We start from the raw sequence: 15,278 nt of genomic DNA, 5'->3' as shown, positions 1-15,278 counted from the left end.
TGGGTAAAAAAAACACACTGCAATTGATTACTTGCCTGGAGTATGTGGCAGGACAGCAGATCCATAGCCTTCAACTCTATACCTTTGCCAAAAGTCCAGAGAGAGGACTTCAAAGTAAATAACTGGCCACTGTGGCACCTCTGAAATGAAAAATTTGCATTTTTTTTCTTTTTTTTTCTTTCCCTACAACTAGATTTCTGTACTTTTCCTTCTACTCACCTTCAGCCTCCAACTCCTCAGAGAGGAAAATCTCAAAGCTGAATGGATAGCAGAAATAGGCCACATTGTCCTGGGAAAAAAGGATCAGAACAATAAAGACTTAATACTGAAATGTTGCCAAGATTTAATAGAAAAGGAAATAAATATAAAGTTGAATTTCAAGCTTGTGTTCTGGACAGGGAAATAGAGAAGTTATGCTATTGATAGTTCTAATGCAGGTTGTCATGTCTGAGCGGTTTGTATATCCAGATATTTTTTCTGATTTTATTTTTTCAGAGGGTCGAATTTCATCTGTAAAGGAAAACCAATTTTGTTCTGGCCTATTGCCAACTAGACACGGTTGGGATTATTCTGTGATGCTCTTTGCAACGTTCGATTAAATGAGCCTAAACGTGTGATGATAATGTGATGACAATGGCCAGTACTTACATGTGTGTCCATTACATTGTACAGTATGTAAAAGCATCCATTTAAAAAAAAACAAAAAAAACTGTGCTGGCTTTCAACATAGATGGGTACAATGCTGAGCACCATGTAGATTAGAATAGGAATATACAGCCTCCGTATAAACAGCCAACATAATAATAACAAAAATAAAGATGAAAAGATGGCAGCTTCTACACAAAGTTCAGAATTGCAAAATAATTTGTTTATCAGCTGTAGTTCCAAGTGGCTCTTTGAAACTGGAGGGACAACAAGGAGATGGTATGGTATGGTAGAAAAGGGAGCGCAGAACGCACAAATCACACTCCGATAAGCGGATAATTTCAGGGCTTGGTTATACCATGTTAGCCCCTTTACTGCCAATAACAGACAGGAAACTGGGAATAATGGTGCTCAGTGACCTACATACATGTGGTAGCTCCCGGTGCATGGCCCCACTGGCATACTCAGAGACAGGTTCTTCTTCAGACAAGGCAATCCCTGAAGCAATGGCAATGGCTCTGGACCAGGAACATGTTCTGTAGCTAAATTGTACTAAAAGTGTGTCTAGAAAGCATCCACCAAGTGCCCAAAGGTCATTTCCAGGATCTCCCTACCATGTCCAGTCCAGCAATGTCTGAGGACAACCCTAACGGATAGTTGCAATCAAACAGACAAGCTCTAGCAGCTATGTAGAGAAGAGAATTGGCTGAAAAAAATAAATGAAGAATAATAAGTGCTAGAAAAAAAAAGGGTCTTTTAACACACCAGGGCTGGAGAGATGTCCATTCTCCTAGGACACAAGCAAAATCTAAGGCATGCTTAGTAGCAGAAGATATTATCTGGCTTGACTTGCAGTTTTTTTGTTTGTTTTGTTTTGTTACCCAGTGCCTAATCACATACTATGGCAATGGGAATCAATTTCCAAAGGAATTTACTGTCAGCAATTAATATTTTGCTATTAAAACATGGAAAGGAACTTGAGGCAGTGACTTCTTATAAACCTATCTCACTCTTGAACACAGATTTGAACATTGTACTGTCGATTATGGCAAGAAGGTTGTAGGTAGTAATTGGAAGTCTAGTCCATAAAATCCAGCCAGGCTTTATGTCTGGCCAGTCAGTATATACAGTGTAAGTTATTTACTGCTTACCAATCTTTTTAGAACCAAATGAACAAAGGGGGGATATTACTGAAGATATGTCAGCTTTGTTCTTCCCAGTAGAAGCCGGGAAGGATTTTGACAATATTCATTGGAAAAATATGGCAATACAATTGGGAACTTTGGATTCATGGGCAGCTATGTGAATTGTATAAGGAGATTATACCAACACTGATAATAAAAATAGAGCCTCGGAGCCGATAAGAATCTATGAAGGAGTGAGGCTGTATTGTCCCCTTTCACCCCTATTTAGATTTAGCCACTGAACCCTTGGCTCAGGGACCGGTGGATGCTATAACCTTGAAATTACTGAATATTTTACAGTACAATACTTCTTCAATAATCAGGATATCTTTTGCAAGGCTTGTGGGTAATATTTATTTTTCAGAGGTGGAGCTGAGGGAACAACTTACAGAGGGATTGGCACTAGTTTTTCTACCGCATGCTAAAAGGGAAATTTCTGAAATGTTACAGAAATAATTTTATTTTGGGGATACGTTTAGGACCTCAGAATATTTCTTTGAAAACTGTATTTGAAACTGTGACTACAGCATATGTTTAGATTAAAGTGGTTGCAGTTATAGCGTCCACAAACTATGGTGTATATATATTTGAAAAGTGGTCAGTTCTGATGTAATGGCCCTTAAAACACCAGTACAGTACAAATTCCCCCCAAGCAACCCCTTATTGGAATGCAGACAGTCTGAGGCATTTAGAAAGAGGCATGGACAATTTTTTTGATAATGAAGAAATTGAATAACATTTTTGTTTTTCACAATTTTTTTTTTAACATATTGTCACCAGTGCAGTACAGCATCATCATATGACTCATGTGGCGTTGAGCAGGCGCACTGACTAGTGACAGTATATTTAAAAATAAATAAATAAAAAATAAATTTTTTTAAAACTATTTTTTTTTTCATTTTTTACTATTTTTTAAAATACTTTCATCAGAGTAGTTCAGAGTCACCTCAGTAACACTGTACTACTCTGAGGGGGTGATCAGGGATTTTTTTTTATACTTTGTTTGCTGTTACAATGAAAATCATTGAAACAGCAAGGTTTTCAACTGTCATGAATGGGTTAACCATTCATGACAGGTGTGATCACTAGTGATCTGTGATTGGCTACAGCTAATCACATGGTACAGAATTCTGTGATTGGGCCAGGTACCATGTGATAGGTGTGGGCCAATCACAGCATTGGTAACACAGCTGTTTTGAATGAATTCATTCTTAACAGCTTTGTTGACATTGTGATCACATGAACTGCGTGCCTCGGTGGGCATGCTGCGCTCCCCTTAGCCCGCACAGGCACAATGACGTACATGTACATGATTGTGCCTGAATGTGCCGCCCCATCGCAGTATATGTACAGGTTGGCAATTGGTTAAGTCTAAAGCCGTGCTCTTGTAAAAGGGTTTAGCTGCGTCAAGCACTGGGGCGTTAATTCATTTCATTAGCCAGAATAATGATTTATTCTGGCCATTAAGATTAACACTCAAACCTAAACATGCCTAGCGTTAATGCACATTTAGGAGCATCAAGCAGTTTTTCTGCCAAAACGCTGCTTTTCCTGAATGCAATATCAGTGTTTTATTTTTTTTTCCTCTTCTAACCGCCTATGTGTGTATGGACACATAGGTTAACATTGAAGGGCATTTAGAGGCAGAAAAAAAAGTCAAGTGTTCCTAAAAGTGGTGTTTTTAGTGCCCAGTGTGCATGAGGCAATAATAAAGTCATCTGTAAAAAGTTTACAAAATGGTCCCCCTGTGGGTTTAAGACATAATATACTAGTATGCACCACAAGCGTCCTCCAGTGCTGCGCTGTTATGACTCCTTTGGTCCCCGGTAAATTCCATTTTAGCCCAATCCTCCTTCTAGGTTTTGTACCTTTCACCCCTTGAATGGTCGGGCAGTTGGCGACCTCACTCCCGTGCATGGCACGGGAGTCACATCGCTGCAGCACACAGAGCAGGCCGTAAATGTGATATGAGCTGTGCATGCACTGCTCAGGTCACATTACCACTGCCAGGCAGGGGGGACATTTGTAACAGAAAAGACCACTAGGGTCTCTTCTGTTATATAAACCCTGCCTGGTAATGTTTTTTTTCTTCATTTTTAGCTTTACTAACACTTTAAGAAGTTTTGAGGTCTCCTTATTGAGGGAGGTGTTCTGATGAAATTGTGCCTGTGTTTATATAAAAACATGATTTTTCTGTGCTTTTATCTGTATTTGATTTAAGATGGTGACAGGGTCTCTTTAACCTCAAAAAGTAGCCAATACAATAGTAGGTACTTTATCATTCTATGAAAGATTTAACTGCAGTTAGAATGAGGTAGAGTAAGGAGGCACTTTGGTCATTTTGCAATAGCTGTCCAATAAATAAACATACTGTAAAAAATACAAGTTTGCTTTAAGTGAAGAAAACAAGGGGAAAAATGCAAAAAAGTGACAAAAGACATTTACCCATCCTAAGGTTTTAGATGTACAGCTTTGGGTCACTCCTGAGAGATCCTGGAAGGCAGGACAAGACCAATCTGCAAAGCAAAGACATAAAAACCAAGCACTTTAAGAATAAAGATGAATGCTACTTCAGTATATTATTTCAGAGTATACCTCTAGGCACCAAAATGGTACAATTTCAAGATATAAACACCTAGAACTCCGCTTGTTGTAAGACCTTTTGGACCTGGTAAAAAGTGTACAAAATTTGATTTTTTTTCTATACTTGCCTGTAAAATCCATTTCTTGGAGTACATCACGAGACACAGAGCAGGCTAATGTGGCTTATAGGCCACCTATACAGTGCCTTGAAATTATTCAAACCCCTTGACATTTTCCACATTTTGTCATGTTACAGCCAAAAACGTAAATGTATTTTATTGGGATTTTATGTGATAGACCAACACAAAGTGGTGCATAATTGTGAAGTGGAAGGAGAATGATAAATGGTTTTCAAAATTTCTTTACAAATAAATATCTGAAAAGTGTGGCATGCATTTGTATTCAGCCCTCCTAAGTCAATACTTTGTAGAACCAGCATTCACTGCAACTACAGCTGCAAGTCTTTTTGGGTATGTCTCTACCAGCTTTGCACAGCTAGAGAGTGAAATTTTTGCCTATTCCTTGCAAAATAGCTCAAGCTCTGTCAGATTGGATGGAGAGCGTCTGTGAACAGCAATTTTCAAGTCTTGCCACAGATTCTCAATTGGATTTAGGTCTGGACTTTGACTGGGCCATTCTAACACATGTATATACTTTGATCTAAACCATTCCATTATAGCTCTGGCTGTATGTTTAGGGTCGTTGTCCTGCTGGAAGGTGAACCTCTGCCCCAGTCTCAAGTCTTTTGCAGACTAACTGGTTTTCTTCTAAGATTGCCCTGTATTTGGCTCCATCCATTTTCCCATCAACTCTGACAAGCTTCCCTCTCTCTGCTGAAGAAAAGCATCCCCACAATATGATGCTGCCACCACGTTTCACGGTAGGGATGGTGTGTCCAGGGTGATGTGCTGTGTTAGTTTTCCGCCACACATAGCATTTTGCTTTTAGGTCAAAATGTTCAATTTTGGTTTCATCTGACCTGAGCACCTTCTTCCACATGTTTGCTGTGTCTCCACATGGCTTCTCACAAACTGCAAATGGGACTTAATATGGCTTTCTTTCAACAATGGCTTTCTTCTTGCCACTCTTTGACCAGATTTGTGGAGAGCATGACTAATAGTTGTCCTGTGGACAGATTCTCCCACCTGAGCTGTGGATCTCTGCAGCTCCTCCAGAACTACAATGGGCCTCTTGGCCGCTTCTCTGATTAATGCTCTCCTTGCCAGGCCTGTCCATTTAGGTGGACGGCCGTGTCTTGGTAGGTTTGCAGTTGTGCCATACTCTCCATTTTTAGATGAGAGATTGAACAGTGCTCTGTGAGATGTTCAAAGCTTGGGATATTTTTTTTTTTTATAACCTAACTCTGCTTTAAATTTCTCTACAACTTTATCCCTGACCTGTCTGGTGTGTTCTTTGGAGTTCATGATGCGGTTTGTTCACTAATGTTCTTTAACAAACCTCTGAGGGCTTTAGAGAACAGCTGTATTTATACTCAGATTACATTACACGCAGGTGGACTCTATTTACTAATTAGGTGACTTCTGAAGGCAATTGCTTACACTAGATTTTAGTTAGGGGTATCAGAGTAAAGGGGGATGAATACAAATGCATGCCACATTTTTCAGATATTTATTTGTAAAAAATTTTGAAACCATTTATCATTTTCCTTCCACTTCACAATTATGTGCCACTTTGTATTGGTCTAGCATATAAAATCCCAATAAAATACATTTACGTGTTTGGTTGTAACATGACAAAATGTGGAAAATTTCAAGGGGTATGAATACTTTTTCAAGGCACTGTAGGTGAATGGACACTGGCCAACCATTTAGAGAGGCAGTCCTCTCCTATATAACTCCTCCTATACAGGAGGCAAGCAATGACATTCCAGAAAAAGGGGTGGGACCTCTGTGTCCTGTTGTGTACACTAAGAAATGGATTTTAAAAGGTAAGTCTGTAGAAAAAAAAATCCAATTTTCTTTATCGTACATCATGGGACACAGAGCAGGCTATCCATGACTATGTGGGATGTCCCAAAGCAATAAGAAATTTGAGGAGAGGGTAACACCATGATAGCCACCGTCAATCCCTTAGAACTACTCAGCCATCCGTAAAACACTGCAGCCGAAGGCAGAATCCTCTGCGGCTCTGACATCCACATGGTAGAACCTTGTGAATGTGTGAACTGAAGACCATGTAGTGGCCTTGCAAACCTGAGCCACTGACGCCTGATAGCGGATTGCCCAAGATGCCCCCACACTCCTGGGTGGGACTTTACCTTTGAAACCATAGGCTTGAATGATCAATTGGTGGATCCAATAAGAAACACAGTCACCTTGGATGCCGCTTGCCCCTCTGGCAGCACCAATCGATTATCTGACCTCGTGACCTGTGCTGTCGCCTTCAAGAAGATCCTTACAGCACGAACCACATCCAAGGTATGCAGAGATCTTTCTCTTGCTGACTGAGGCCTAGGAAAGAATGAAGGCAGAACTATGTCCTGATTGAGATGAAAACCAGAAACCACCTTTGGTAAAAAGCACGGATGAGGTTGCAACACCACCCTATCATGATGCAAAACCAGAAATGGTTCTCTGCAAAATAGAGCTGCCAGCTCTGACACCCTTCTAGCAGAAGTGATTCCACTAGAAATAACACCTTAGAAGTCAACAGGACCAGTGGAATCTCTCCAATAGGTTCAAATGGTGGCTTTTGCAAAACCTCCAAAACCAAGTTCAGGTCCCAAAGACACAAAGGCAACCTGACAGGAGGAGCCATACGCATTACTCCTTGTAAAAAAAGTGCGAACCAAAGAGACGCAATGGGCCTCTGGAAAAAAAAAATAGCTAATGCTGAAACCTACCAACAGCTAAATTCTTCTGCAACCCTGTTTGAGGAAACAACAGAATCCTGCCAATCACATACTTTCGTGGGTGCCATTTGTGAACCTCATACCAGGCAATGTAAGCCTTCCAGGTTCTGTAATAAATATTCCTGGAAACTTCCTTTCTAGCACCCAACATGATGGGGATGAAAGAATCTGACACTCCCCTATCCTTTAGGATCTGGGTATCAATAGCCATGCCGTCAAATTTAGCGACAGTAAAGCTGGGTGCAATATAGGACCTTGAGACAACAGGTCTGGCAGATACAGCAAGGCCCACAGCCCGTCTACTGCCATCTTCACTATATTCGTGTACCTGGCTCTCCTGGGCCAGGCTGGAGCAATCAGTATCACTGCAATAGACTCCTCCCGAATCCTGCGTAAGAGACACGGCAGCAGGTGGATTAGAGGAAAGGCATAAATCAGTGAGAACTGGGTCCCTTACCCTGGACACAAAAAGACCGACCTTGTTGTTGAACCTGGATGGTACCAGACCTACATCCGGGCAACCCCATCGCTGGCAGACTTCCTTGAACACATCGGATGCAAAGCCCATTCCTCTGGATTCAATGGTCCGCGACTGAGACAATCTGCCTGCCAATTTTACACACCTGGAATGAACACTGCTGACAAGACTTGGAACATAATCTCTTTGCCCATGTCAGAATATAGTTCACCTCCTTCTGAGCACCTCGACTCCTGGTACCGCCCTGGTGGTTGATGTATGCCACTGCTGTGACATTGTCGGACTGAATCCCTACAGGCCAACCCTGAAGCCTGGATGTTCAATACCTCAGAGCCAGCCTCACCGCTCAGTTCCAGGACATTGATAGGAAGAATCCTTTCCCGTGGAAGCCATGTTCCCTGAACTGTGGCCTACTCTAGAACGGCGCCCCAACCTGAAAGGCTGGCATCGGTGGTTACCAACTTCCACACCACTGGCCAAAAGGATCTTCCCTTCTCCAAATTGTTAGTTATCAACCACCAATTGAGGCTCTGCTGCACCTCTGGAGACTCTGTATATGCAGTAATCCAGGGTCGGAATCTTTTTGTTCCAAACAGACAGAATGTACCTTTGCAGAGGTCTGGAGTGGAATTGGTAATAGGGAATAGCCTTGAACAAGGACACCATCTTCCCCAGCAACCTCATACAGAGGCAAATTGAAGGATACCTCTTGGCCTTCAAACTGCAAACCTTGTTCCTCAGGGAGAAACATTTCCCTGGAAGCAGAAATACCTTTGCCTGAACCGTATCTAGGACCATCCCAAAATACTCCAGGCTCTACATGGGTTCCAGGGCCGACATCTTGAGGTTGAGCACCCAGCCCAGCTGGTCCAGGATCTGGAAATGCTGAGCCCCTACCGCAAACCGCAGAAATCTTTGGTGAGGAAAGAATATTGGTATATGCAGGTATGCAACCCTGATGTCTATGGACACTAAAAAAATCTCCCTCCTGTAGGGAGGCCATTACTGACCGAACCAATTCCATACGAAAGGATCTGAAATTTAGGAACAGATTTAGCCCCTTGAGGTCCAAAATGGGCCTTACATCTAGGGGCTTATCTACCGCCAGGCAAACAAGGCGTTTACCTTGGGCAGCATTTTTCAGGGGGGGGCGGCACCGCCCCCCAGCCCCAGGCATAGGGGTCAGGATACTATAAGCAGCAGGGTCGCTATGGAGGAGCAGGGGCCCACTAGAGGGGTGACACCAGACCCGGACTGGACATATGGAGATGCATGTCCTAACCACTGGTGTGTGTGTGTCACACCAGTGCTGAGAGGGCTGCCTGCAGTGCTGACAGGATGGGCTAGCCACTAGATGGATTTGGATTGGGCAGCGCCATCCATGTGATGGTGCTGACCAATTAGAAAGCTTGCTACATGCTGAGAGGTAAGGATGCCGTGGGGATTTCAAATCCCTGAATCAGTGAAGCGGTGTCTGACAGTGGGGGATTGCAGGACACTGGAGGAGAGGGACACTGCAACTATAGCCAGCTCTCTCATCCGACAGAAGAGACAGAGCAGGGAGTCCAACAGTGACCGGGTGTGTACTTCCAAGAGATGCAGCAGCCCAAGCAAGGACAGCCAGACCCTCTGTGAGAGGCATTTTCTGGGCGTGTTCAGGAAAGCCCGCTTCTGCAGTGGGAGAAAGAGGCTGGAGAAAACCAGGTCAGTGCATGACAGCTACTCACTCCATAAATCCTGCCGTACATCTGTTCCCCCATCTACCCTTTCCTCCTCTCATTCATCCATCTATACATCTGTTCCTCCATCCATCCATCCACCTATCCCTCCATACATCTGTCCCCCCATCCACCCTTCCCGCCTCTCATTCATCCATCCATACATCTGCCCTTCTAACTATCCATCCATCCGTCTATCCATCCATCCTTCCATACATCTGTCCCCCCACCCACTCTTCCTTTCTCTCATTCATCCATTCATACATCTGCCCCTCTATCCACCCTTCCATCCATTCATCCACCCATCCCTCTATACATCTGTCCCCCCATCCACCCTTCCCTACTTCCATTCACCTATCCATCCCACCTCACCCATCCATCCACCCCTCCCACCATCCATCTGTTCCCCCATCCACCCTGCCCTCCTTCTATCCATCCATCTGCCCCTTCATTCATCCATCCACCCATTCATCCATCCATCCACCCATGCCTCCATACATCTGTCCCCTCCATACATCTAGTGTTTACAGATGAAGGGGTGGATCTTAAACAGGAAGGGGTGGGACAAATTTAGATAAGGGTCTGGGGGGTGCCGGATTTTAGTCTTGCCTAGACCAGCACAAAACCAAAATACACCACTGCTTACATCCCCATTTGGTTTTGGGACTGTAAACAGGTTTGAATAAAACCCCTGAAACCTTTCGCCAGCTGGAACCTTCGTGATTACTCCTTGAGCCAATAGGCAATCGAGTGCCTGAAATAAAGCTCTTTTCTCTGGATTTGTTGGTACATTTGATCTTAGAAACTGGGGAGAGGGAAATACCAGAAATTCTAGTCTGTATACCCAAAGAAATAATGGCAATGACCCATTTGTCTTGGATTAGGGCCCCCCGTGGGGTGCCCCTTCATAAGAAGGCGGACTTTGAATCTGTCTTAGACGACTTCTGCACCCAGGGCGTCCTTGGGTTTTGATTCTGAGATCTACCCCTGGAGGCTGGGACCAGTGTGTGTGGCGAAACGACTGCCTGGTAGAGGAGGGCCCAGCAACCGAAGCCCCTGACACCTTAAAAGAAGGGCATTTGGATTTCCTCTTAGAGGGTAGAAGAGTACTTTTACCCCCTGAAATCTTTTGGATATATTTGTCAAAATCTTCCCCGAAAAGCCATTCCCCATGAAGGGAAAACCTGCCAACACTTTTTTGCATGGCAGTTCTTCTGACCAACTCCTCAGCCACAAAACCCTGCGCATGTGCACTGATAGGAGGGCCAAGCGAGAAATTTGCTGAATTGAATCCTTAAGAGCATCAACTGCGAAACACAAAGTACATGGAACATGCTTCAAATCCTCGGCCGAGCATTCCCCCTGCACTGATGGTCCTCCAATCCGCTGCTGGACACAGTTAGAAAGACTGCCAATAGCTGCCACAGCTGGCTGTGCGGCAGAACTTGCCAGGGAGGAGGCCTTCTTATCCTCTGGGTCCTTGAAAACCTGTACATTATCCACAGGACATGTTAAAGATTTATTCAGGGATGAAACAGCTGCATCCACTACAGGTAATCCCCATTTCTTAACAAACGTTTGTTCCATGGAGTACAGAACAGAAAACTTCTTTGGTGGAATAAAAACCCTGTCTGGGTGATCCCAGTCAGCATACATAATTTGCTCCAGAAGAGAATGCACCGGAAAGGTCTGAGTACTCTCTGAAGAAACCAGGGAAGAATAAGTAACTTCAAAGGATTCTATCGGAGGTAGCCTGAATCCAGACCATATTAATGAGGACTTGGACTAAAAATCTCTGAGACTGAGAGGCAGAGACCTCCTGCTTCTCCTCAGGCTGTGATGCCTCAGACAGAAATTCTACTGCCTGACCTTCCTTCAGCTCTTCCTCATCCTCAGGTTCCACCCATTCCTGCTCTAGGATTGGTGGTCCTAGTGATGGGGATCTATCTTAGTCCCCTGAGAAACTGCAATCATCCCAGCAATCTTATCTTCTAGTCCCCATGCTGAAGGGCTATCACCTTGGACCTTTAAAGAACCTTATTGGAAGAGCCTTGGTCAGATTTAAAACTGCACAAGGTCCCATCTGCACGGGGTCCAGTACCGTAAGGCTGCATTACAGGCAAAACCTCGAGGATTCTTCTCTTTATCAAGGCTCGGGTACCATCCATTTTAGCTCATAGGCTTCTGAATAGATCCAATTAAAGTCCCTGATTCTCTAATGGAACTGTTCTGGACTTTCACGTATGCTCCAAGAGCACAGCAACACTTTCAGTGACCATCCACCTTACTGGCAAAAAACTGAGGTATTTCCAGTATAAGAGGGGTTATATAGGGGAGGATGTCCTCTCTGATTGGTCAGCCACTGTCCATTCACCTATAGGTGGCCTATAACCCACAGTCATGAATAGCCTGCTCTGTGTCCCGTGATGTATGATAAAGAAATGGTGATTCAATTCAATGAAAAGATCAGTAATCATGGATGCTGAGAAACTATTTTCTCATGGTCTCACTAATACCAGAAACATAAGCAGTAGCAATAGTCTTAGGATAAATCCCCTGAATAACTGGTGCTCCAATGACTGATAGATGGTTAACCCATTGGTGAAGTAATCAATAAGAAGCAGTAGTGGTCCAGCCATAGATCCTCAGACAGCAGCAGCATAAAATGGAATAAAGTTCAATAGACAGTAGGAGAGGTGGAGGAAGCATAGATCCACATAATTACTGAAAGTAGGAGTAAGGGATTACATGCACTGCAGGCCCTCAGATGTAGCCTCCTCTCCAGCAGGCCCTCAGTAGAACAAAGAGCACGCAGTAGTGACAACTCTAGTTACTACAATGCACAAGAAAACAGCCCAAATCTTGTGAGAACAGCAGTCATCACGGAAAGGAATTGGCTGGATATGGCTTAGATCAGTGGTTACCAAATGGCAGACCGCGGTGACTAAGGAACAGTCCTGTCTGGACCGCAGCCATACCACTGCCACGGCTGGGTATCCTCTTCCAGGCCTCTCACACAGTCAACGATGTCATCCTCACAGTGGATGAGGTATGAGGAGCTGCAGACCAGGACTGAGGGGCGGGAGCTGATGATTACCCAGCTTGTTAACATCTAAAGACTTCCGCTCAGCAGCTTGAGACAGTAAGTGGGAGTCTTTTCATATTAGCAAGCCAGGCAATCACCCACTTGTTAACATAATAACTTGGGCAGCTCCCCCCGCTCAGTCCCGATCTACAGCTCCTCCTACCCCCGCCCGCTATGAGGATGACATCGGCAGTGGACTGGAGGACCAGGAGAGAGGATACCCAAGAAGGATTAGTGCCTCTGCTCTGCCTAAGGTACCATAGGACTGTGCAGGGGAAGGATTGCATTAAAAGGGGCACTGTGTTGTGGAGGCACTGTGTTGTGTTAAGGGGTGCTATGTTGTGTTAGGGGCACTGTGTTGTGTTAAGGAGTGCTATTTTGTGTTAACGGGCACTGTTATGTTTAAAGGGGCACTGCGATGTAAAGGGGGGCAGTGATGTGAAGGGGAACTGAGGACACTGTGTGACTTCTTTAGCCACTTCCAGTTCGGACACTTTTACCCCCTTCCTGACCAGGGCAATTTTCAGCTTTCAGCGCTATCACACTTTGAATGACAATAGCACGGTCATGCAACACTGTACCCATATGAATTTTTTATCATTTTTTTGAGACAGATAAAACTTTATTTTGGTGGTATTTATTCACCGCTGGGATTTTTATTTTTTTTTGCTATGTAATCGAAAATGTCCAAAAATTTTGAAAAAAAGTGTTTTTCTTATAACATTTTGCAAATAAATAATATTTCATCATAAATCTTGGCCAAAATTTATTCTGTTATCGTTTTAGTAAAAAAAAAATAAGCCATTAGTTTATAACCAAAAATTATAATTTTTAAACATTTTTTTTTACATTTTTTTTTTTTTTAATATTATTTATTTTAATTTTTTTTTTTTTACATACTGTCACCCTAGCAGTACAGTGTCACCATGGTGACACTGTACTACTTGTGGGGGGTGATGAAGATTTTTTTTTTTACACTGATTGCTTTTACACCCATATAGGATGTAAAAGCAATCATTTCTCTTTCTCTCTGTCTGCATTCTTGCAGCCATTGAGAACTACTGAGTGAGCTGTGATTGATCACAGCTTGTCACTTGGTACAAAGCTGTTGTGAATAGCCTTGTACCATGTGACCTCTGTGATCATTCACAGATTTCACATGTGGTAAGCAAGAAGTGACATCTTGCTTACTACTTTGCATGTGATTACTGATTGGCCAATCAGTGATCACATGATCGGGACCTCGTACAGAGGTCCCGTCCGACGATTGGTGTTACACTGTGTCTGGAGGACACAGCGGGCACCGGATCGTGGTGCTGCGCGCTCCCGGGGAGCGTGCACAAACAGGGTGCGAGGAGGACGTTTATAAACGGCCACCAGACCCTGCAGTGCCACTGTCCGGCCGTTTATATACAACGGCTGGTCGGGAAGTGGTTAAAGAGGAGACTGTGATGTAGAGGGACTACAGTGTGAAAGGTATGCTAAAAATCATAATGTACCGGGGGACTGTGATGTGTTTTATTGCTAATGAGATTCAGACCTCTGCTGGAAGGAAATTTTGCTGACCGGACCTCTGTAAATATTAATTCAAGACCCCTGGCTTAGATGATCTCACATTACTGATATGCAGCTATAAGGCATCACAAACAGGGGAACCTAGGCAATATCACACGTCAGGAAATGCACTGCTATGCCTCAGAGCAAAAAGGTAGATTTTTCTAGGTGTTGCTTAACCACAATTACCTTTACCAAATATTTCCTATAAGACAGCAAATCTTCACTTTTGGAGTATTAAGTCCACTTTATTATTTAGAAACACATTTCAAAGTACAAACTCATGTTTTGTACTAAATACTTACGTTTAGGCAGCTCTAAGAAGAAATGTACATAAAGATTGTCACATTCATACTCCTGGGCAGACACTAAATAAAAAAAAATAACCCACATATGTTTACAAAAGCAGCAGTGTTTCAACTGAAAGAATGTTCAAACTCTTGTCTGTGAGAACAGTTTCAGGTATACAACATGCTAAGGTAACAGGATGTAAGGACATTAGCTCCGTCTCTCATTGGTTCTATAAAACCTGATAGGAAGAGAGAAGAGCCACCACCTACTGGCAAAATTTGGTACTGGAGTTCAAACAAGCCATAGAAAAATTATGAAAAAATTACTACCGTACACTCTTATTTTATCATCGCACTTCAGGTTGCCAAGCGCTGCAGACATTACTGGGGAATGGGAACGTATTACTTTAAAAGAGATTCAAGTCCACCACATCACAAGAGTAGCTTGTGTTCTCCTAACCCTGTATGTATAACAAAATATGACACTTCAGACTACAATTTTACTATAAATAGGACAAGAGAACCCGTATCTCTGTCTTTTCTCCATTTATTACTCCATCACCTCTATAGACTATCATTTCAGTACAAATTATTTCTTAGGATCATACATTCTTGGCTTAATGAATTAATTTCTACTGTAGTCTGTTTTGTCAGTAGCATAAGGTGATTGTAGCCGTATTAGTGCACTTGTGACAGAAACAATTGAGTACTGTCCGTGATACTTTTTTATTTGCACAAACATACAAATTTGAGGACGAGCTTTCGGGGTATGTCCCCTTCTTCAAAGTCCAGGCAATTGTTTCTGTCAATAGCATAGCAAGCACAGGTAGAATGTCTGTTTTAACAGCATAGTTGACCAGCATAGTTGA

General features: G+C 43.2%; 1 protein-coding gene across 1 annotated transcript in view; it reads right to left on the bottom strand.

Annotated features, from left to right (window-relative positions):
* MKS1 (MKS transition zone complex subunit 1) overlaps window positions 1–15,278 on the bottom strand; it is a 51,851-nt gene that overhangs the window by 21,247 nt on the left and 15,326 nt on the right. Inside the window, exons 11-14 of the mRNA XM_089657398.1 lie at window positions 14,425–14,487; window positions 4,275–4,345; window positions 220–289; window positions 36–140 (exon numbers count right to left, since the gene is read on the bottom strand). Coding sequence (XP_089513524.1) covers window positions 36–140; window positions 220–289; window positions 4,275–4,345; window positions 14,425–14,487 — 309 coding nt within the window. The remainder of the gene's footprint in view (window positions 1–35; window positions 141–219; window positions 290–4,274; window positions 4,346–14,424; window positions 14,488–15,278) is intronic.

Source organism: Staurois parvus, unplaced genomic scaffold (assembly GCF_062004578.1).
Source record: "Staurois parvus isolate SC_StPar_1 unplaced genomic scaffold, SC_StPar_1.0 ptg000029l, whole genome shotgun sequence".
NCBI lineage: Eukaryota > Metazoa > Chordata > Amphibia > Anura > Ranidae > Staurois > Staurois parvus.
The sequence above is the reverse complement of the archived record's forward strand: the minus strand, read 5'-3'. Positions and strand labels throughout refer to the sequence as shown.